Source organism: Mauremys mutica, chromosome 6, assembly GCF_020497125.1.
Source record: "Mauremys mutica isolate MM-2020 ecotype Southern chromosome 6, ASM2049712v1, whole genome shotgun sequence".
In the NCBI taxonomy this organism is placed as follows: domain Eukaryota; kingdom Metazoa; phylum Chordata; order Testudines; family Geoemydidae; genus Mauremys; species Mauremys mutica.
Window position 1 is genome coordinate 110,219,245 of NC_059077.1, and position 22,407 is coordinate 110,241,651.

Genomic DNA, 22,407 nt, shown 5'->3' on the forward strand with positions numbered 1-22,407 from the left:
TGACTTCCTATGTAACAGTAGCCACATATCTCCCCCAAAATAATACTTAGAATTGGAGAGTAGATATCATATTTGACACACAAGTATGGACAGTCCAAATTTTAATCCACAAAAAAAAACCCTTTATCTTCACTGTGTCATTTTCACAATAAAGAGGCAAATGATTTAGGTGGTCTGCATGGGCTACACCTACATTATTTGGAATTGAAGTTTGAGAGATTTCTTTGGAAAGGCAATTTCCTCTATCTTAGCAATGAATTATCAGATTTTTACCTATTACCTGTGATCGATTTGCTAGAATTACATCTGAAAAGAATAAACTCAATTAAGTAGAATTCACTTAGCTATTTAAAACTGAATATACACCTCTACGCGACCCGATATAATACAGGTTTGCATATAGCGTGGTAGCAGCAGGGCTCGCCGGCAATTTAAAGAGCCCAGGGCTCCGGCTGCTGCAGGGAGCCCCAGGCCCTTTAAATCACCACTGGAGCCCTGCCGCTGCTACCCTGGGGCTGCGGCAGCGGGGCTCCGCCGGCGATTTAAAGGGCTTGTGGCTCCCCACGGCTGGAGCCCCTGGCTCTTTAAATCACCGCTGCAGCCCTGCCACCGCTACCGATATAACAGCGTTTCACCTATAACACGGTAGGGACTTTTGGCTCCCCACAACTGCGTTATATCGGGGTAGAGGTGTACCAATTTCTCTGGCTGGTACTACTCACACCATCTGTATGAGCTGAAACCTATTTAACATACTAATAGAGTCACCCTTATATTCCTTTAATGGCAGATTAAATACCACATACTTTGATGTTTCACTGCACGATTCGCACTGGAGCACAGAATAGAGATATACCAAAGATGAAAAGTTTCTTCCATTTTTCCAATCATTTCAGAGGATGAACAAGCTTCCTTTTACTACAGCTTTGAAACCAACTGAATTTAATATAAAAATCTCATCTCAAGCAGAATCTTATAGTGTTAAAAGAGAAACTGAAGTGAAAGATTTGTAATGCTTATTTATTTGCAAGATGAAGCCCTTACCAGTAAATGGATCAACTACTCCACTCAAAGGAGCTACCACATTTGATGCAGAACCAGGGACATAGCGACCAGCACCTAAAAGATGGTAATTGAGGGATTACATTAATGTATACCACAACAAGGCAAGTAAAAAGATAACTAGGTTTTTCTGCTATTGATGAAATTATATCACACAGTCACAATATCCGTATACCCCTTAAAGTAAAAAGGTTATTTTTAATTAAATAAAAGTTATCCTCAGCATTTCACAGTTTGAGGATTGTGCTACACTGTGGTATGTTAGTTATGTCCTGTTTTTTCTAGCACAAAACTAGAAATTAAAAAATACAAGCCAAACTGATCTCTTTTGAGTGCCAAGTGATTGTCTTATCCCCACACCAACAGTTGTGGTCACAATCCTGCTAATTTGAAAGTGTTCTATGCTCTTACATTAAGACAGTTTTCACTCAGATAAAACCAGAGTAGTAAGAAGATACTAACGTGTAAAATTCTACAGAAAAAACCAAACCCCTAGTTGGCCAAGTGACTTAACAAAAGTTTAGCAAATATGAGGGTTAAGCACCTTGTATCCTCTGCAGCTGGAGTGGTGGTACACTGTAGAGGACAAACTGAACTGTGTGAGGTAGAAGAGGGAGCCTCATATCACTTCTCCTCACAGTGGATTATCACAGCAGAGGAGTCAGTCTGGTCAATCTGAGTCAAGAGGAGTCAATCTGATCAAGATTGTGGCCCCCCAAAATAAAGGGATGGGTGGAAACTTAGTGCTCTTTGTTGGCCATTGGTTGGGCCTGAACATGATAAAAACCCACCTTTTGATGCCTCCCAGAGGCATTAGAACAAAATCAAGTTATGTAATACCTGTAAATGGATCTGGTGCAGGTACAGCATTGGTCCCAGATGAAGAGCCCGGAACATAGCGACCACTGCCTGTGAAGTAGTAAGAAAAGGAAAGCCAGTTAATTTTCTTATGTTGATAATAACTTCTACTGAAACCCATTAGTCTCTGCACTGGTCACTCCTCAGGTAGCAAAGTGGCTCAAAATGAGGCTGAATGCAGTTTGTACCTGGGGCGATAAAGATGTTTGCAGGGTTTTTTTTTGTTTTGTTTCTAAATAAAGTTATACATACACACGTCATACATATACACACACTTTCTAGTCATCTAGCCAAGCCAACTGAGCACTTGTTTTTTTCATTTAAAAAAGGTATATATTCCTACATATTTGTTGTGACTGTCAGACTCCTAGCAAGTTGCCGAATCAACCATCTATGTTGCAAAATTAAGGCACTTTTGGGTTAAAATCATTCCACTTAGATTGAGACTTACCAGATTTGCAATGTATCTCCAAAAGGAAGATACTGTTAAAAGTCTTGCATACAAAATTATGTCTGTTCACTGAGCTTGACTACCGTCAACAAGTCAGCTCCACGTATTTAAAAAAAAGACAATGTTAAAAATGTATTTTATTTTTTAAATAAAATGTAAGACAGTGTCCTTGTTACTACCACCACATATGTAGTTTATTTTTTCTTCTTCAATGAGATTGGAAAATGCACATACTAGTCTATCCTATTTACTTTCTTGCACCTTGTTCATTACCATCTGAGCACTTTCTAGACTTTCAAAAGACAAACTAGATGAGGTAATGTCTTTTATTAGACTAACCTCTTTTGGTGAGAGACAAGCTTTAGTGCTTAAAAAGAGCTTTTCTTCAGGTCTAAGTAAACAAAACACTAATATCTATCAAGTGGGGTTCCTCTCCCATCTTCCCCAAGGAATTAATTGCAGGTGTATGTTCTTATTAGTTATTTCAACAGTTCATAATCAGTTGCATTTGATTTTCATAAGCTAGCAAATGCTGAAGTAGCACATTGCAGGGTAATGTTTCAATCTCAATAGAACTTGTAACTGAAATATAAAAGTCAAAGTATTTCTATTCAGACTTTTTTTTTAAAGCACTAAGGAAAAAAAATAAAAAATAAAAATAATTTGTACTAAGATTCCTGAGAGCTTTTTAATTTAAGGTAAAAAAATATATATATGTTATGCGCTTTGAAAAGCTTTGTTCCTATTACTGATTATAAAAAGAAAATTGAAGAGTAAGTGACTTTTTTTGTTGAAGATGCAGTTTAACAAAAAATGCAAACCCAACACAGCAGTTAAATTAGTAACAATTAAGCAAAACATAGTGGAAGTCAATTCAAGTCAATCAGAAGCTAGATCAGGCAAAGCCCCACAGTAAATCAGTGTCTTGCTATACAAGTATTGGAAATTGAATTTGGAAGCTTAGTGGGATCATATTTGCATGGTAATATACAGAATGCTTTACCAGCATTCTGCTAAACTGATGTCCCATATTTGTGAATGTGCCAACTATATAAAAATATGTTGTATGCTGCAGACAGAAAAGAACAGGCACCTTACAGTTTGCAGTTTTAATTCAGAAAGATATTAACATTTGAAATCTTAAAGTGTGCACCAGTGATAGTTAATTTTTTTCCTTTACCTGTAAAAGGATCTGAAAATCCAGTGTCTGTATTCCCCAGCATTTGCCCTTTGGTGTTGTCTATAATAAACTTGGCCACCTGATCCAGAAACATGGCATTTAAATCATTCTTCTGCAGGAAATTGTATGCAGTCAGCCATGGATCATCACTGATGTTATATGGCAATTTGTAGGAAGGCCCATTTTCATTCACATCAATAGTGAAAACATAATCATATTCCTTTAAGTGGAAGTAAAAATGGAAATAAGTCAAAGGGGTGTCATCACATATTTATCTACAGACACATCAAATGTGGACTGTAAGAACAGTACAGGCAAATGATGCCAGACTAAGATTTCTGGTTTTGAGAACATGAATATCCTTGTTATCAGATTTCATTAAACTGTAAAATATAGTACTCTCCTATGCTGGCTGCTTGTCTAAATATTTTATTTTAGAAAATATTGGACACAGTTAAAAAACAAGTGTGGGCTAGATTAGCAAGTTTTACCATGAATGGAAGTGATGGTTTCCCTTAGAGTGCAGAGATGTTCCTTTTGAAAGGGGCAAAGAATAGGAAAACTGAAATCACACTTCCGTGTGTGTGACTTTTAGAGACAAACTAACACTAAAAATAATTAAGCAGACATATCACATCAATTCTCATGAACAAGTCTGGCCATCTACAGAGGCTGTAGAGGTTAGAATAGATCAGACGCACTATAAAATGGAGTCTTGAATGTATGTGTAGATATGAGGCTTGACAAACTAGTGACCTTTTCAGACATACAACTACAACTCCCATTGAAGTCAACAGAAATTGCAGGTACTGAAAAGCAGGCCACAGGATAATCAAAATCTAATGAGGCATTAGCAATAAGCAATAAATGCACAAGAACTCAATCCCAAATAGTAAATTAAACACTGCTTAGAGTTTATACAGTTTTCCACATCAGCTAGTTGATGCCAGCAAATGTAATGTATTTCAGAAATATTAAAGGTATACACTGTAGACAAGTACAGTATCTAACATTTCTGCTTCTAAATAAGAGATGTTTGTTAGACCTAGGATCTATAATGAAGTAATGACAAGTACTTAAAAGTTTATTCCAAACAATGACTGGAGTAATGTGGGGTTTTTTGTATGAAGAGTTACTAGAACATCAATACGATGATCTAAGAAAAAAAAAAACTTTACATACCTTTCCTTCAAATAAAACCCTTCCAGATGTTTGCTGTGTGGCTCCAGATGAGCCAACCACTTCACCAATCTTGATCCACCTCCCTTCACTAACACTCCACTGATAGGCTTCAACTTTCCCATTATCTCTAATTAGTCGTGTCTGCCCCTCTCTTGTTCCTTGAAATAAAATAAATAAATAAAAATAAAACAAACATTGCCTAGCTAGAGAGAACTAAGACAGTGAAGCAGCTTCCAGTGAGAAATAAGAATGTTTCCAAGTTTAAAAAAACCTTCAAATTTGGCTCAGGTTTTTACCTCCCGACTGGGGTGAGGTGGGGTGGGGTGCGGGTGGATGTGTTTGTTCACATCTTTCTGCTTAAGAGCTATTCAAATTATCACTGCTTCCTTTCATTTCACTTGGCTCCATTCTTTTCTTATAGGGAGCTTCACTTTGAAGTAAGTAAATTTAAGACTAAGTTTTGATGCAATTAAGACAACATCAGTTCTATTTCAACATTCATAGTTTGAAAGTGTTAAGTTTGTTTTGTAACTATTTTTTCTTTTTTAGGCAAACAATGCCATATCAAGTTGTCCCTTACTGAGTCACATTGTTAAACAAAAACTGCTGCACTGTTGCATAATAAAGCCATTAAAGGGTCATCATAAATTTAATCTGTTCTATTTCTATGAAGTGATAGAAGAATATCAGTTAAATCCTCAGAAACAAAATATTTTATTAGAGGCATAACAGAGCCTCCATAACACCAGTGAACACAGAAGAATGAAATTTTTATTGTTAAAGAACACAATTTAAGTGATCAACAAAACCTGTTCCATCCCCAGGAGAGATGAAGCTCCTGATGCTACAAAACTAAGCTTTATTGTTGTTTTTTAATGCAATAGAAACTGAAGAATTTACCAGGTTCTTTCAGATGTTCTCTTCCAGGAAGATCATCAGCATTAATGTCTCCCAAATCACTAGTTTTGGGGTCAATAGTTGCCTGGGAAAGTTCATTTTCAAAAGCTTGAATCTCCTCAGCACTTGCTGTGCGCTCCAAAGACTCTGTAAATACTCTGATAATCCCATCACTGAATGAAGAGAAATACAACACATTTAAAAATGTAATCGCCATCATCTAACATGTCAAAGTGGTTATGTTCCTGGTATGGAATAAAGTTATTTCTAACATGAACTTTTGCCATTTGTTAATTTTAATAGGCTAAAAACCAGTATCTGCTATATAAAAGATTCGGTTCTCATGCTGTCATTCTATCACAAAGAAATAAGCAGACAGAGTAGAGGTGCCTTGAGGCAGAATACTCCTATCAAATGACTTTGGTACAGAATAACTGCTAGCCTATCCATGGTACTGAACTTGAAAAACCAGCCACATTCCAAGGCACTATTTCTTCTGACGTACTCAGAATAATAAAAGTGTTCTATGAAACTAAGAAAATATAAAACCTCCTCCAAAATAAGAAATTTTATCCTGAAGCAAGGCACTTCTCCCACACACAATGATGCATATAATCAGTTTGACAAAGTATTTTGCAAATTTAGCTCACTACATATTATACAGACAGAGTGAAGTCTGGATACCTTGCACCAACCACGATGTCACCATTGTTTAACACACAGCAGCTCCAAACAGACTGAGCTGGAAATCTGATTATTTGAGCACATTCCCCTCGTTTCCAGATCCTAAGTGATCTGTCCTCTCCAGTGGTTACAAAATCTGAAAAGAGAGAACATATAGAAGTTTAATATAAAACCAAAGAAAAGGTACAAAGTAGCTTCCTGCAGGTAAATACTTTACAATTAAATGCTTCTTGCATCTCCTTAAAGAGGTCTACAGGGAAAGAAGGGTAAAATAGTCATTACTCATCCTTCTTTCTGAAAAAAAAGTACTCAAGTGTGTAAACTGGTGGGCTGATCCACTAGCCGGAGAAGATGAAATTATACTCCAAACAACAGCACAGTTCCAGTTCTCTTCTCAGGGCTTTATTAATAAAGCTTAAAAAAACCAAAACAGTCTCATCATCATCAAGGCACTGTCTTCACTGGGGTCTGCAAGACTTCAGTCTTTACAACCCTCCCTAGTGGAGGCTTTCTGCCAGTTGGCTCCTGCAGGCGTCCCCTCCTAAATCCTTCCCGAACCCTGGGCCTCTCCCATCTGCCCCTCTGGCTAAGAGGCAGCAAACCTCAAATGTTATTTACTGTTGAGCGCACAAACTAGGAGAAACATGTGACCTACTACTACATCTGCCAGTTTTAAAGGGTACAAGGACTGTAACAAGTGCACTGAGACATGTGCATGCACCCCTGGGGTCCCATGCTCTGTTACAGTGATTTTGGAGCTTTAGTTTTCATCAAGTGTGCAAACATATTCTAAAAATCATATAAAAGGTCTTATGATTAACACATAAACCTGAGAATCAACTTCTTCTGCAACCTTGGGCAAATCACAGTCCTGAGCCTCTGTCGTCACATCTAACTCTCAGATATGTAGTGAAGATTACATAATTAACATTTGCAGCGTGCTCTGAGATCCTTCTGCAGAAGTTGCTATAGGAATATTAAGTATTGTCTCTAAGACTATTGCTATGTATAAGTATCATTTTTGCTCTATGCGATGGTACTGATAGGTAGATGGCAACCCGGACTGAAATCCTGGCCCTGTTGAAGTCAATGGGAGTTCTGCCATTGACTTCAGCGGGACAGGACTTCACCTGATTCCCAGGACCTTTTGGCTCATATCTATTTTCTGAACAGTTTTGAACCCAGATGTTCAAGAACATTTCTCCTGCAGTGTCATGTTCACTGTCCAAACTGAAAAATACAGAAAATAGAATGCTGATGAAAGAACTCAGATTATATAATGGTACCAGAACTACCATTCACTTTGAAAAGCTATTCTGCTATTTTACTTTGGAAGACAAGTCTTACCTTTACAATGAGGGAAGACAGATATGCTGTATATATAATTTGTATGTCCGTAATAAATTTGAAGACACGCGCCCGAGATCTGCCACCTTCGAATACTGGCATCATTAGCACAGGAAAGAAATTCTGTGTCACTTAAAATCGCTAACCCTCTCACACAATCTTCGTGTCCTTTATAAAGGAAAGGAAAAGGTTTTATGAATAACCAAATATTGCTTTCAGCAGCAGCAGCTTAACATTGAAAAATAAGGTATTGATATCTCATTTCTTTTCCTAGAAACTGATGTTTAATAAAGATCCAGCTTTAAAAAAAAATTCCTTTGCTTAGCACTTTCTGAAAATTAGGCCTCTTTAACGTGTCTCAAGTTGGGTACCCAAAAACCACTAGTCACTTTTTAAAATCTTGGTCTAAATATTAAGTTACTTCAATCCATTAAATTTTCACTAACTGGATCAATCAATTAAATTTTCACTAACTGGAAGTTGATTTATAAAGATGTCAGATTAGAAAATACTCTCAATTTTACCCAAATACTTACCATTGAATGTTCTCTCGCATCTGCCTGCTTTCCATAGTTTAATAGTTTTGTCAGCTGAACCAGTCAACATTAATCCCTGCTCAGGCAGTATTTCCACTGCCCATACTGCAGCTGTGTGACCCTGTGAACAAGAACAGTGTTAGAATAGCTAGAGAACAACTGAATTTACAAAGATGTTCAATTATTCATTATTTGATATACGCATGAAGAACTACTATACCTGTAATGTCATCATGCATTTGTCATTCAACCAGACTTTAGCTGTGGTATCCCATGAGCCACTAAGCAATGTGCCAAATTTCCCAGATGAAAGGCTGCAAACTGGAACAAACATTCAAATCAGCATTGACACATTCCTATCCTCTGCTCCTTTCTTATTCCAGTAACATATGGAAGGAGATTTTTCTTATGTTAGCAGCACATATTCATGGAATGTAATCTTTTTTAAACTTATTTCCAGGGCAAGCTTTTGGTCCTTTCCTCTTCTACTTTGGAAAGGGAAATTAGCATACCTTCAGTCACAGTACTAACTAGAACTAATTTCTTCAGAGGACATCTCTGTGACACAGAGGACCATTGGAGCCGGGTGGCAAACGGTTCACTGTTCTGTAACAGCAACTCCTAGCAGGCATGACTAACTTACTACACCTAGCACACAGCTTTCGTGGTATTTATCCACCAATGATGTAATGTAAGAGCTTAAATGAAAGCAAGCATCATGCTGATCATTAATGTCATTGTGAAATAGATGTATAATGAAAATATGTTCCTAAAGTCTGAATCTAGACAGGGCTCACAAACAGGTTTCTGCCAGACAAAGGTTGTATATTCACCTGTCTCGGTTCACAGGTAAGTTAAGCATAGTAAGCCAATACATTGGAAACCCAATTTACATATGAAGTCAACAGGGAGGCAATACACTAGAGACTGAACTACAGCAGGAAGTAAACAAACACCACATTTACATAAAAACGGGATGCCAACCAAACTTGGTAAGAGTCACTGCAAAAGGACATGGGGGGAAGAATGCGGGGGGGCACGACAAAAAGGCTCTAGACAGGAGGTTAGTCTATTAAGTTTAGCCTCTAGAAAGCATGTATTGATTTGATTTTATATGTAACCCTTCTGGTTTCATTATCCTTACTCACTAAAGTAGAACTGCAGCATTATGAATACCTCAAGAATGGAGGCTGTTCATAATGCTGAACAAAATATTATGGTTGTTCTTTCAAAAATTTACAAACTGAAGATTGACTTAATATAGCTTTGAAACTACTATGCAGAAGAAAAATGGTTCTCCTCCCCCACCCCCACCCCCTTTTTTTTTTTAGTAGTTTACATTTAAAACAGTACTGTATTTTTGGGGGAGGAGTGGGGGTGGAGAAGAGAGGGTCTCTGCTGCTGCCTGATTGTGTACTTCCGGTTCCAAATGAGGTGTGTGATTAACTGGTCAGTTCTTAACTCAGAGTTTCTACTGTATGTCTTAAATCTTGATTTTTGATGATAAACTTAGGATTGTTCTCACTATAAGTAGATCTCAGTGCTTTGGTATTGCACAAGGAACTGATCCCAAGTCGAATCATTCAAGCTGATGTATCTACTATACCCTTGGGGACAGCATACCTGGTATTAGTATGAGTGGATAAGAGTCTGAACACAACAGGGGAACGCTTCAAAGTCTTGGGTCTGGGGCAGGGATGGGCAAACTTTTGGCCCAAGGGCTACATCGGGGTTGCACAACTGTATGGAGGGCCAGGTAAGGAAGGCTGTGCCTCCCCAAACAGCCTGGCCGCCACCCCCATCCGCCCCCTCCCACTTCCTGCCTCCTGACTGCCCCCCCTCAGAACCTCCAACCCATCCAACCCCCCCTGCTCCTTGTCCCCTGACCGTTCCCTCCTGGAACCCCCGCCCCCTATCCAACCTCCCTGCTCTCTGTCCCCTGACTGCCCCGACCCCTATCCACATCCCCACCCCCTGGCAGGCTCCCCGGGACTCCCACTCCCAACCCTCCCTGTTCCCCATCCCCTGACCACCCCCAGAGAATCTACACCCCATCCAATCGCCCCCTCCTCCCAGACTGCCCCCCAGGACTCCCTGCTCCCTTACCCAACCCCCCCACCCCGCTCCCTGCCCCCTTACCAGCAGCAGGAGCTTGCAGCCGTGACACCCAGCCAGAGCCAGCTGTGCTCCCCACGCTGCCCAGCAGGAGCAGCGGGCCAGAGTGCGGCTCGCACAGCCGCGTGGCTGCAGAGGCCAGCGGGGGAGGGGCCGGGTGCTAGGCTCCTCAGCCGGGAGCTCAGGAGCCAGGCAGGACGGTCCCGCAGGCCGTAGTTTGTCCACGTCTAGTCTGGGGTATACCTACTGTTAACCTCCAAGGCAACATAAGGGTTTACACAGCCCAGAGATTAATTGGGTAGCTAACAGACTGGAGGTGTCAGGGAGCTGACTCTCAATTAAGCACAAACAAGTCTCTCTCCTACTGGAGTCAGGGAGAATAACTGCAGCAAAACACGCCTGGCTGGCACTGCGAGGAGGTGGGTCCCCAAACATCTACACTGAAATTTTATAGCCCTGCAACCCAAACCCTTCAAGCCCAAATCAGCTGACACAGGTCAGCCACGGGCATGAGGATATGTCTACACTGCAATGTAAGCCCAGCGTTTGAACTCAGGCTCAAGGCCAACCCCCCTTCCATCTACACACAAATCACTCTAAGCCAGGGCCTGGACCCAGGAATCAAGCCCTAATGCTTTGCAGTGCAGATGCAGCCCCATTTGACTCATGCTCTGGGAGGCTTTCAGAAGTATTCCACAATCCCAGGGCCAACTTTCTTTGTTCCCTGGACAGTCAAGTTTGGAGCAGGGCTCATCGTTTTTTAACAGCTTGTAAAGTCCCAAGTGGGGCCCTACTTCAATACTGAGGCTCCTAGGTGATACTACAGCACAAATATTATTAATTCACATAAATAATTATATATTATGATAGCTATGCCTTGCTCTGTTGAAAACATGAGAGTTACTGTGACTAGTTTACAGAGAATCTGGATTATATAAAACCTGCCGATAGCCATATTTGGAAGTAATTCCTCATGGAAAAATACTACAGAATTCTAAGTCTTACAAAAGTCACATTTTATAAGCCATATTTTATTTTAACCAAGTTAAAGACAATTTGCATTAGTTCCAGTTTTTGCAAGGGGAATTATAAAACAAGACCTATACTTACCAGTGTTTTTGTGACCCTTAAGGACATAGAGTGGAGCTGTGTTGTCCAGTGTGAAGATGCAAATATTATGGTCATTTCCACCTGTTGCAATTAGCCCACGAGGATAGATGTCACTTGAAGGTATGATGCATACACAAGATACAAAATTGGAGTGGCCTCTCATACAATGCATTTCAGTAAACCCCCTGTTAGGACTAAACAGACGTATAGATCAATAAATTTACATTTACAGAATCATAAAATAAAACAAATTAATTTAAGCTACAGAATGCACTTTATATTCAAAAACTCTTGGACTGATTTTATATATATATGACAATATTTAAGCCTGGCCATTTATTTACAAATAGCCTAAAGGAGTCAAGAAGTAAAGCCACTACTTCTATAATGTTACACATAGAATAGAAGGATTTTTCTTGATAAAGATTTTTGAATGTCAAGTATTTTACTGAATCCCACATATATTTTTTAAAAGTACTGAGAAGTGTTTGCACAAGCAGAAGATAAAATACTAAATGATTTAAATAGCTACAGAAATTGAGATTAATAAATACAGAAATAAAGTTAACTTGATAATCATATTTCTTAAAATCTTACTGATTGCCACTTAGCACTGACAAATGTTTACAAGTTCCCTCCAAAAATCAGTTTTTTTCTTCCATTCTATTTAATACTTATTAAGGCCCATGCTGCAAATGGGAAGTTTCCTACTTTCCAATGATTTGTTTCCCCCTTCCTACACATGCAGTTAGCTTTTTAAATATTCATTTTGTAATATCCCCTTAATTTTATTTTACATCAGTTTCCCTTATTATAGTCAGAGTGTGGGTTGAAATTGTTTCCATAACCCATCTGGTTACATTTAACAATAATATAAGCTTCCTGAGACAAGCCTAAGAAAAGGAAATATTTGATGTAATATAATCTATCAAATAATACAATATAATATTTTAATCTAGTATCTAAAATACCTTGTAATCACAAGTCAAGATTTCTGTAATGCATCATACAACTTTTATGTTGCATTAATAGTTCTCTGTTTTGAATTTTCAAGTCTTTTTTATTTTTTTAAGAAAAGATCATTCTTCTATAACTAATAAGACACCAATCAGCAAGTTATTTATGCTTGTGTCATTAGAAGACTTGTGCCAGCTGGCAAAAAGCTGCCTGTTACTACTGCAGACTAAGGCCCCAATCCTGTAATTGACTGTGCCTGGGCAACAAACCTCCTCCTCTTTCTTGTTCCTCCCCCTCTCCCCAATGTGAAGTACAAGTGGCTTCAATGGGGGACTGCCTGAACAAAGTCTTTTGCTGGATCAAGGCCTAAGTATGCACTTTCATACTCATGCTTAAGCATGATTAGGTATATACCTTTATAAGCATGTACGAGAAACGCTGAGGGCTTGAGGACTACAAGAATTTTTAATGAATCTGTAAACTCAGGGGTGGTACCATATGATTGGAGAATTGCTAACATAGTTCCTATTTTTAAGAAAGGGAAAAAAAGTGATCCGGGTAACTACAGGCCTGTTAGTTTGACATCTGTAGTATGCAAGGTCTTGGAAAAAATTTGGAAGGACAAAGTAGTTAAGGACATTGAGGTCAATGGTAATTGGGACAAAATACAACATGGTTTTACAAAAGGTACATAGTGCCAAACCAACCTGATCTTTTTTAGACAAAGGAAACAGTGAATCTAATTTACCTCGATTTCAGTAAGGCATTTGATATGTTCCACATGGGGAATTATTAGCTAAATTGGAAAAAGGTGGATAAGGAACTGGTTAAAGGGGAGACTACAACGGGTCATACTGAAAGGTGAACTGTCAGGCTGGAGGGAGGTTACTAGTGGAGTTCCTCAGGGATCAGTTTGGGGACCAATCTTATTTAATCTTTTTATTACTGGCCTTGGCACAAAAAGTGGGAATGTGCTAATAAAGTTTGTAGATGACACAAAGCTGGAAGATATTGCCAATACAGAGAAGATTTGTATGACCTTGTAAACCAGAGTAATAGTAATAGGATGAAATTTAATAGTGAAAAGTGCAAGGTCATGCATTTAGGGATTAATAACAAGAATGTTTGTTACAAGCTGGGGACGCATCAGTTGGAAGTAACGGAGGAGGAGAAGGACCTCGGAGTATTGGTTGATCACAGGACTATGAGCAGCCAATGTGATATGGCCATGAAAAAAGCTAATGTGGTCTTGGGATGCATCAGGTGAGGTATTTCCAGTAGCGATAAGGAGGTGTTAGTACCATTATACAAGGCACTGGCGAGACCTCATCTGGAATACTGTGTGCTGTTCTGGTCTCCCATGTTTAAGAAGGATGAATTCAAACTGGAACAGGTACAGAGAAAGGCTACTAGGATGATCTGAGGAATGGAAAAACTGTTTTATGAAAGGAGACTCAAAGAGCTTGGCTTGTTTAACTTAACCAAAAGAAGGCTGAGGATATGATTGCTCTCTCTAAATATATCAGAGGAATAAATACCAGGGAGGGAGAGGAATTATTTAAGCTCAGTACCAATGTGGACACAAGAACAAATGGATATAAACTGGCCATCAAGAAGTTCAGACTTGAAATTAGACAAAGGTTTCTAATCATCAGAGGAGTGAAGTTCTGGAACAGCCTTCCAAGGGGAGCAATGGGGGCAAAAGACATCTGGCTTCAAGACAAAACTTGATAAGCTTATAGAGGGGATGGTATGATGGGATAGCCTAATTCTGGCAATTAATTGATCTTTGACTATTAGCGGTAAATATCCCCAATGGCCTGTGATGAGATGTTAGAGAGGATGCGATCTGAGTTACTACAGAGAATTCTTTCCTGGGTGTCTGGCTGGTGAGTCTTGCCCACATGGTTAGAGTTTAGCTGATCGCCATATTTGGGGTAAGTAAGGAATTTTCCTCCAGGGCAGACTGGCAGAGGCCCTGGGGGTTTTTTGCCTTCCTCTGCAGCGTGTGGAACAAGTAACTTGCTGGAGGATTCTCTGCACCTTGAAGTCTTTAAACCACAATTTGAGGACTTCAATAGCTCAGACATAGGTTAGGGGTTTAACAGGAGTGGGTGGGTGAGATTCTGTGGCCTGCATCGTGCAAGAGGTCAGACTAGACGATCATAAATGGTCCCTTCTGACCTTAAAGTCTATGAGTCTATAACCTGAAGAGCTAAAAAAACAGATTTTTGAAGTTTTGAACAATTGTAAGCGTCTCAACCTACAAAAGCAGCAGAGTCCTGTGGCACCTTATAGACGAACAGACATTTTGGAGCATGAGCTTTCATGGGTGAAAACCCACTTCATTCACCCACGAAAGCTCATGCTCCAAAACGTCTTTTAGTCTATAAGGTGCCACAGGACTCTTTGCTGCTTTTACAGATCCAGACTAACACGGCTACCCCTCTGATACTCAACCTACAAAGTGCCTGCTGTAATACTGTTTTCTTCCACATTCTGATTTGGGGTTTTTCACAGCTACACCATAATTGGCCAAAAAACATTTACTTTGAAATATTCATATTTTAAAAGAATGTCAACTAAAAATTCACACTTCTAGGTTAAAAAAGAAAAACAAAAAACCTTTAGATAGAAGACACACCTAATATTAAAATAAATTAGAGATTAAAGGAGAATAATATTTCTATTTTTAGGTTTGTTTACACAATATTTGACCGCTCTCTGTACACAGTTTCAAGACTTCCTCTGAACAGCCAGTCTAGTTGAGAAAAACAGTAATTAAAAATATAAAAATCTGGCAAACTACAAAAGTTGGCATGTACTGAACCTGAAACAACTTTAAACTCAACTTTCCAGGTATTGTATGCAGCTGTCTCTCTACCTCCTTGAATGTCTCAGATGCACAGGAATCAGTGAAAATGTTATTTAAACCCCATACTCCAAAGGCTTTCTTATAAAAATCATGATCTTCCCCTCCCACCCGTTCCTTCAACTTCTCAAATGCTACATGTAGGTTGAAGTCACAATACGCACAATAGTGGAAGTCTCAGTAGTCAGCTAAACCTCTCCTCCACCAAAAAGTAGAAGAATAAAGGGCTACAGCAACCCCAGGTGCAGCCAAAAATTTGTATATGATAGTTTATGCATTGATCCCTTTCCGCTGTATCTCTATAATGTCCTAAAGTGGACATATTGCTATTACCCACATTGTGATCATTAACATAGAGGAGGAGAACTAAAAAGAGCTGTCATATTTATTTGGAAGAAAGGACAAATCCCTCCTTTGTGATAAAGTTGTTAGGAAATTTTAAGAGTCTATCCCTCCAGTAAAACTTTCCCTCACGCAAATCACAGTTTTATATGACAGCCTCCTGGCAAAATAGTCAGATGAACTTGTCAATTGCTTCTCTTTCCACTCTCTGTTAGAAAAGAAAGTGCATACCCACTAAATCAGGGGTCGGCAACCTTTCAGAAGTGGTGTGCCGAGTCTTCATTTATTCACTCTAATTTAAGGTTTCACGTGCCAGTAATACATTTTAACATTTTTAGAAGGTCTATTTCTATAAGTCTATAATATATAACTAAAGTTGTTGTATTTAAAGTAAATAAGGTTTTTAAAATGTTTAAGAAGCTTCATTTAAAATTAAATTAAAATGCAGAGCCCCCCGGACCGGTGGCCAGGACCCAGTCAGTGTGTGTCACTGAAAAATCAGCTTGTGTGCCGCCTTCAGCACACGTGCCATAGGCTGCCTACCCCTGACTACATAGCAGTACATCTACTGATTATAACAAAGGACTGAGAATCAGCTCTCAGTTTCAATTTCTGACTTGCTCTCTTAGTTTCAATTCAATGACTCACAGTGTGACCCTGGCAAGGCTACTTAGAAACGAAAGTGTACAGCTGTTTTTAACACCTAAGATTTTTATAACTGAAAGCAGTCAACAAAAAGGTTTACCTTACTTTTTCAGTTTGTTTTGCGCACTGAACTGTACTTTGTGTATAAGTAGTGTCAGCGCACACAATATCTGTATATTCAGTTTCTAACTTGCTGAACAGACCATTGTGAACATTAAACAAAGCAGAAATACCCTTTTAAAAAAATCTGTGAAAAGAATTTAAAAATTTTAGAACACTGACCTGTCAAAAACTTGAATGACTTTATTTTTAAAAACTAAGTTTACAGTATCACTTTTATCTCTTATTGCTTCAGTAAGCCCATCAATAAACAGGATTCACACATTTATGGGAGCGACATAAATGTACAGCATTCTGAGCTATTGAGATAAAATGACCTATAAGAGCATCATTCCCTGAATTCCCCAGAAAGTAGACACAAGGACTACACTCATAGAGCAGCCAGCTATCCAACTGGGGCAGACTCTGCACAAAAAGCCCTGATACAGAGCAACCACAAGTCTGCTCACTCCACAGGGTCGTTATGAAATTGAGAGATTCACAAGGTGGTTAGAAAACGCACCGGGCAAGCCACTAAGGCTGTAATCTATTTTAAAACACACACCTCCATATAAGTAGCAGCTAAGACCAGCCGCAGAAAGAAGAGAGAGGTTATAACTCCTTTGCACTCCGATTCTGAACGCTTATGGCCAGACTCAGCTGTGAGACACGTACCCCCAACTCCCAAAGTGAGGAGCCAGGGCAGAGTTTGGCTCTTAGAGCCGAGGAGGAAATGTCAGAGCTAGTCCTGGGGTTGGCGGGGGCACAAGAGCCCCGATTACAGCTTGGGGGAGGCTGGGTTAAAGGAGATCCCCCAGATTCGCCCTCCCGCAGGCCTGCTGTCGGCGCAGCACAGGACTGGGGGGCGCGGGCCACAGGGAGCCCAAGCGGCTGCGGCTTCCGCTTCTAGGGGAGAGCGGAGCACAACAGTGCGGGGCCCGGTCCCCTCAGCACTCACCCGTCGGGGGCCCACAGCCGGGCGGTTCGGTCCCGGGACACAGACACGAAGCCGCCCGGCGGGAACAGGCCGGGACTCAAGCCCCGCACGTCCAGCTCGTGTCCCACCACGGAGCAGCGGAGCCGGTACGTGCCGCCCGCGCTCGCCATGGCCGCGGCGCTGCCCGCAGCTGGAAATCTCCTATCAGCCCGGGACAGCCGGCGGGCAGCGGAGGCACCGCGAGGCGAGACCCTGACACAGCAACAACAGCCCTCCCCGCCGCCGCCGGAAGCCGTCATCAACAAGTGCCGGGCCGCCGCCCCCGGGGCCATGGAGCGCGTGGAAGGGGTGGGGACTGCAGATCCCGGCATGCGCAGCGCCAGGTCGAGAGGAAAGACCAGGTGGGAGATGGCGCGATGTGTGCCGGGAGTTGTAGTCACAGTAGCCCACGTACATTAGAGCTGGCGCTTAGCATGCTGGGATTGGTAGGCCCTTATTACAGCCCGCGCGGAACGCTTCGCGAGTTGGGACTTGCACCGTGCAGTGTCCGACGGTCCTTTCCCAGCGCCTGTCTGTGCTGCGGTCCCTCCCCCCTCTCCCTTTAGTGGGGTAAACGCTGTACTCTCAGCGCGGGGGTGGGGCGCTCGTTCTCTCTCCCGGCGGTTGGAGGCGGCGGGATTTCAGAACCTCGCGAGAGCGGAAGGAGCGCGGGGGATGATTGGCTGCTGGAGCCGGTGGGGCGGGGTTGGTCGGTTGCTGTGATACTGGCGGCGCGTGGGGACGGGTCGGCTAGGAGGTAAATCGGCTCCAACTGGCCCTGGAGCGCGGCCGACTCGGGTGAGAGCGCGGGGCCGGGATCCGACCGCGGCCCGCGCTGGGGGCCCCTCCCGCTAGGGCGGGACCCCGCGCTCCGGCCTGGCGCGCAACCGCTACGGGCCCGGATCCGACTCTTCCCGTGACCGTCCCGGGAGGGAGCCACCTCGCAGCGCCACCCTAGGGTGCCCCCCCCCGAGCGCCACCCTAGTGCCCGGTGCGCCCCCCCCCCCCGAGCGCCACCCTAGTGCCCGGTGCGCCCCCCCCAGCGCCACCCTAGTGCCCCTGCGCCGCCGGTGTGCCCCCCCCGAGCGCCACCCTAGTGCCCGGTGCGCCCCCCCCGAGCGCCCCCCTAGTGCCCGGTGCGCCACCCTAGTGCCCGGTGCGCCCCCCCCGAGCGCCCCCCTAGTGCCCGGTGCGCCCCCCCCGAGCGCCACCCTAGTGCCCGGTGCGCCCCCCCCCCCGAGCGCCACCCTAGTGCCCCCCCGAGCGCCGCCCCTAGTGCCCAGTGCCCCCCCGAGCGCCGCCCGTAGTGCCCCCATGCACCGCCTCCATCCCTAGTGCCCCCCCCCCCAGCGCCACCCTAGTGCCCGGTGCGCCCCCCCCAGCGCCACCCTAGTGCCCGGTGTGCCCCCCCCAGCGCCACCCTAGCCCCCCCGAGCGCCACCCTAGTGCCCGGTGCGCCCCCCCAGCGCCACCCTTGTGCCCCTGCGCCGCCCCTAGTGCCCAGTGCCCCCCCCGAGCGCCGCCCCTAGTGCCCCCATGCACCGCCTCCATCCCTAGTGCCCCGCCCCCCCCCCAGCGCCACCCTAGTGCCCCTGCGCCGCCCCTAGTGCCCAGTGCCCGCCCCCCCCAGCGCCGCCCCTAGTGCCCCCATGCACCGCCTCCATCCCTAGTGCCCCCCCCCCAGCGCCACCCTAGTGCCCGGTGCGCCCCCCCAGCGCCACCCTAGTGCCCGGTGTGCCCCCCCCAGCGCCACCCTAGTGCCCCCATGCACCGCCTCCATCCCTAGTGCCCCCCCCCGAGCGCCACCCTAGTGCCCGGTGCGCCCCCCCAGCGCCACCCTAGTGCCCCTGTGCCGCCCCTAGTGCCCAGTGCCCCCCCCCGAGCGCCGCCCCTAGTGCCCCCATGCACCGCCTCCATCCCTAGTGCCCCCCCCGAGCGCCACCCTAGTGCCCAGTGCCCGCCCCCCCTAGCGCCGCCCCTAGTGCCCCCATGCACCGTCCCCATCCCTAGTGCCCACACCCACCAGCTCCATTCCTAGTACCCCCAGCACTACCTGTAGAAGCCCCTGTCCCTAGCCCCACTCTAGTAACTCCCATTGCCGCCCCTGGTGCTCCCTAACAGTCTCCATAGCCCAACCACTTCTCGAACCCCTCCAGTGCCACCCCTAGTACTCCCCACAACTAGGGTTGCCAATTTTGGTTGATAAGAACATAAGAACGGCCATCCTGGGTCAGACCAAAGATCCATCAAGCCCAGTATCCTGTCCTCCGACAGTGGCCAATGGTAAGTGCCCCAAAGGGAATGAACAGACAGGTTATCACCCAGTCGCAGCTTCTGGCAAACAGAGGCTAGGGGCACCATTCCTGCCCATCCTGACTAATAGCCATTGATGGGCCCATCTTCCATGAATCTATCTAGTTCCCTTTTGAATCCCGTTACAGTATTGGCCTTCACAACACCCTCTGGTAAGCAGTTCCAGAGGTTGACAGTGTGTTGCGTGAAAAAATATTTTCTTGTGTTTGTTTTAAACCTGCTGCCTATTAATTTCATTTGGTGGTCCCTTGTTCTTGTATTATGAGAATGGGTAAATAACACTTTCTTATTTACTTTCTCTATACCACTCATGATTTTATAGACCTCTGTCATATCCCCCCTTAGTCACCTCTTTGCCAGGCAGAAAAATCCCAGTCTGATTAATCTCTCTTCATCCGGAAGCCGTCCTATACCCCTAATCATTTTTGTTGCCCTTTTCTGAACCTTTTCCAATTCTAATATATCTTTTTTGAGATGAGGCGACCACATCTGCATACAGTATTCAAGGTGTGGGCGTACCGTGGATTTATATAGAGGGAATATCATATTTTCTGTCTTATTATCCATCCCTTTCTTGATGATTCCCAACATTCTGTTCGCTTTTTTGACTGCCACGGCACATTGAGTGGATGATTTCAGAGAACTATCCACAATGACTCCAAGATGTCTTTCTTGAGTGGTAACAGCTAACTTAGACCCCATCGTTCCTGGATGTATTCCTGGAGATTTCATCACATGACATGATCTTTAATTAAAGATTAATCTTTAATTCCTGGAGACTCCAGGCCAATCCTGAAGGGTCGGCAACCCTACTCTCACCCGTGTCACTCCTAGTACTCCTTAACAATCCCCACTGACCCTAGTGCCACCCCAGTACCCCAAAGCTCCCAGCACTATCCCAGTACCCATTTGAATTCTCGCCACACTCCCAGTACCAGCCCATATTCTCCCCACAGCCCTAGTACCCCATCTTTCCCAGTGCCACCCCTGTTACCTCCCATAGCCCCCGTGTCATTCCTAGTACACCTATATCGGGTCGTGTTTTATCGGGATGTAACACAAATTCAGATATAACGCGGTAAAGCAGTGCTCCTGAGGGGCAGGGCTGCACACTCCGGTGGATCAAAGCAAGTTCAATATAACACGGTTTCACCTATAACGCGATAAGATTTTTTGGCTCCCAAGGACAGCGTTATATCGAGGTAGACTTGACTCTTCCCTAACAGTAGAGGTGTACTTCTTAACAGCCCCTCATGCCCCCAATACCACCTCAGTATCTCCAGTGCCACCTTATATTCCCCTCACACCTCCAGTGCCACCCCATATTCCTCACAGAGCCCTAGTTTGCCACTTCAGGCCAATGTGGGTGGCGGGAGGCGGCAGCCAGCACATCCCTCAACCCGTGCCGCTTCCCGGAGCCCCCATTGGCCTGAAGCGGCGAACTGCAGCCAGTGGGAGCCACGATCAGCCAAACCTGCGGACGTGGCAGGTAAACAAACTGGCCCGGGCCACATGGCAAAGGTTGCCGATCCCTGGGCTATGGGAACTGTTAGGTGATACTGGGGTGGCACTGGAGAGATGGGGGTACTAGGGCTCTGTGAGGCATATGGGGTGGCACTGGAGGTGTGAGGGGAATATAAGGTGGCACTGGAGATACTGAGGTGGTGTTGGGGGCATGAGGAGCTGTTAAGAAGTACACCTCTACTGTTAGGGAAGAGTCGAGTCTCCGGGAAGCGGCAGCCAGCACGTCCGTCAACCCGTGCCGCTTCCCAGAGCCCCCATTGGCCTGGGTCGGTGAACCGTTGCGATCAGCTGAACCTGCGGACATGGCAGGTAAACAAACCCTGGCGGGCCCCGTGCCAAAGGTTGCTGATCCCTGTCATAGCCCATCCACACTTGTATCTCCCACAGCCCCCAGTGCCAGCCTGTATTCCCCCACATACTGCAGTGCCACCTGTAAATCCCCCCTCAACACTAGCACCCAATACCCCCATCCTCCCTGTGTCACCCTGGCTACCCACCCATCCCCCTAATAGCCCCACTGTAATCCACACAACTTACAGTGCCACCTCTTATACTTCCTTCTGCTCCCTGTATTCCCCCACATTCCTTGTGCTGCACCTTATACTCCCCACCCACTCAAGTATTTCTAGTATTCCCACAGTACTCCCTATATACCCAGTACTCCCCCCAGCATCACCCATTATTTATACTCCCTGTATACCCTAGTACCACCTTACATCCGCTACACGTTCCTCACACCCCTCAACTGTCCAACACCCTCCATTCCTCTCCCAACACACAACAGGCTCCCTTAGTAATGTAAAGGATCCTTACTAATAAAGGATCAGTTCTAATTAAAGGACATCATCTGTTTCTTTCCAGAGAGAAGTTTAAAATAAATAGAAAATGGCAAGCAATCACAAGCCACCTACAGCTCGTCCTACTTCAAGAGGAGGAGTTGGGCTCACAGCCAGGCCTTCTTCATCCTTGTTACGGACGCCATCAGCAGCCAGAATGGGAACAGGGGTGTGTTAAAGTGATTTAATATGTTTGTTTTGAATGTTTAGATTTTATCCTGATTTTTTTTCTCCTGAAGACTTGTGTGCCAGCAGTAATTGTAATTGAAGGTAGCAGTTTGTATTCTTTTTTGGTATTTCATATTTCTTTCTTCGTTCCAAGAAGATTTGTCTGTTGTATGTTAAAGGAGGTGGGTTGGAAGCTGTTATTGCCATATATTGGATGAAATATATCTTTTAGAGTCACAAGTGGAAAAAGCAA

At 44.0% G+C, this 22,407-nt stretch overlaps 2 protein-coding genes across 6 annotated transcripts in view; one reads left to right on the plus strand and one right to left on the minus strand.

Annotated features, from left to right (window-relative positions):
• The window catches only part of PLAA (phospholipase A2 activating protein), a 28,440-nt gene extending 10,485 nt beyond the window's left edge, over positions 1-17,955 (minus strand). The window contains exons 1-11 of one of the 2 annotated variants that reach the window (XM_045020649.1): positions 17,729-17,955; positions 11,423-11,616; positions 8,418-8,518; positions 8,198-8,318; positions 7,662-7,829; positions 6,315-6,450; positions 5,634-5,803; positions 4,734-4,891; positions 3,552-3,771; positions 1,903-1,971; positions 1,045-1,119 (exon numbers count right to left, since the gene is read on the minus strand). In XM_045020649.1, the coding sequence (XP_044876584.1) occupies positions 1,045-1,119; positions 1,903-1,971; positions 3,552-3,771; positions 4,734-4,891; positions 5,634-5,803; positions 6,315-6,450; positions 7,662-7,829; positions 8,198-8,318; positions 8,418-8,518; positions 11,423-11,594 (1,390 nt within the window). In that variant the 5' untranslated portion in view covers positions 11,595-11,616; positions 17,729-17,955. Of the gene's footprint in view, positions 1-1,044; positions 1,120-1,902; positions 1,972-3,551; positions 3,772-4,733; positions 4,892-5,633; positions 5,804-6,314; positions 6,451-7,661; positions 7,830-8,197; positions 8,319-8,417; positions 8,519-11,422; positions 11,617-17,295; positions 17,661-17,728 lie in introns of those variants that run through there. The other variant, XM_045020648.1, reaches the window with a different exon arrangement.
• The window catches only part of IFT74 (intraflagellar transport 74), a 61,107-nt gene continuing 56,441 nt past the window's right edge, over positions 17,742-22,407 (plus strand). The window contains exons 1-2 of one of the 4 annotated variants that reach the window (XM_045020653.1): positions 17,742-17,759; positions 22,012-22,155. In XM_045020653.1, coding sequence (XP_044876588.1) covers positions 22,036-22,155 — 120 coding nt within the window. In that variant the 5' untranslated portion in view covers positions 17,742-17,759; positions 22,012-22,035. Of the gene's footprint in view, positions 17,760-18,004; positions 18,112-19,280; positions 19,597-22,011; positions 22,156-22,407 lie in introns of those variants that run through there. The other 3 variants (XM_045020650.1, XM_045020652.1, XM_045020651.1) reach the window with 3 other exon arrangements.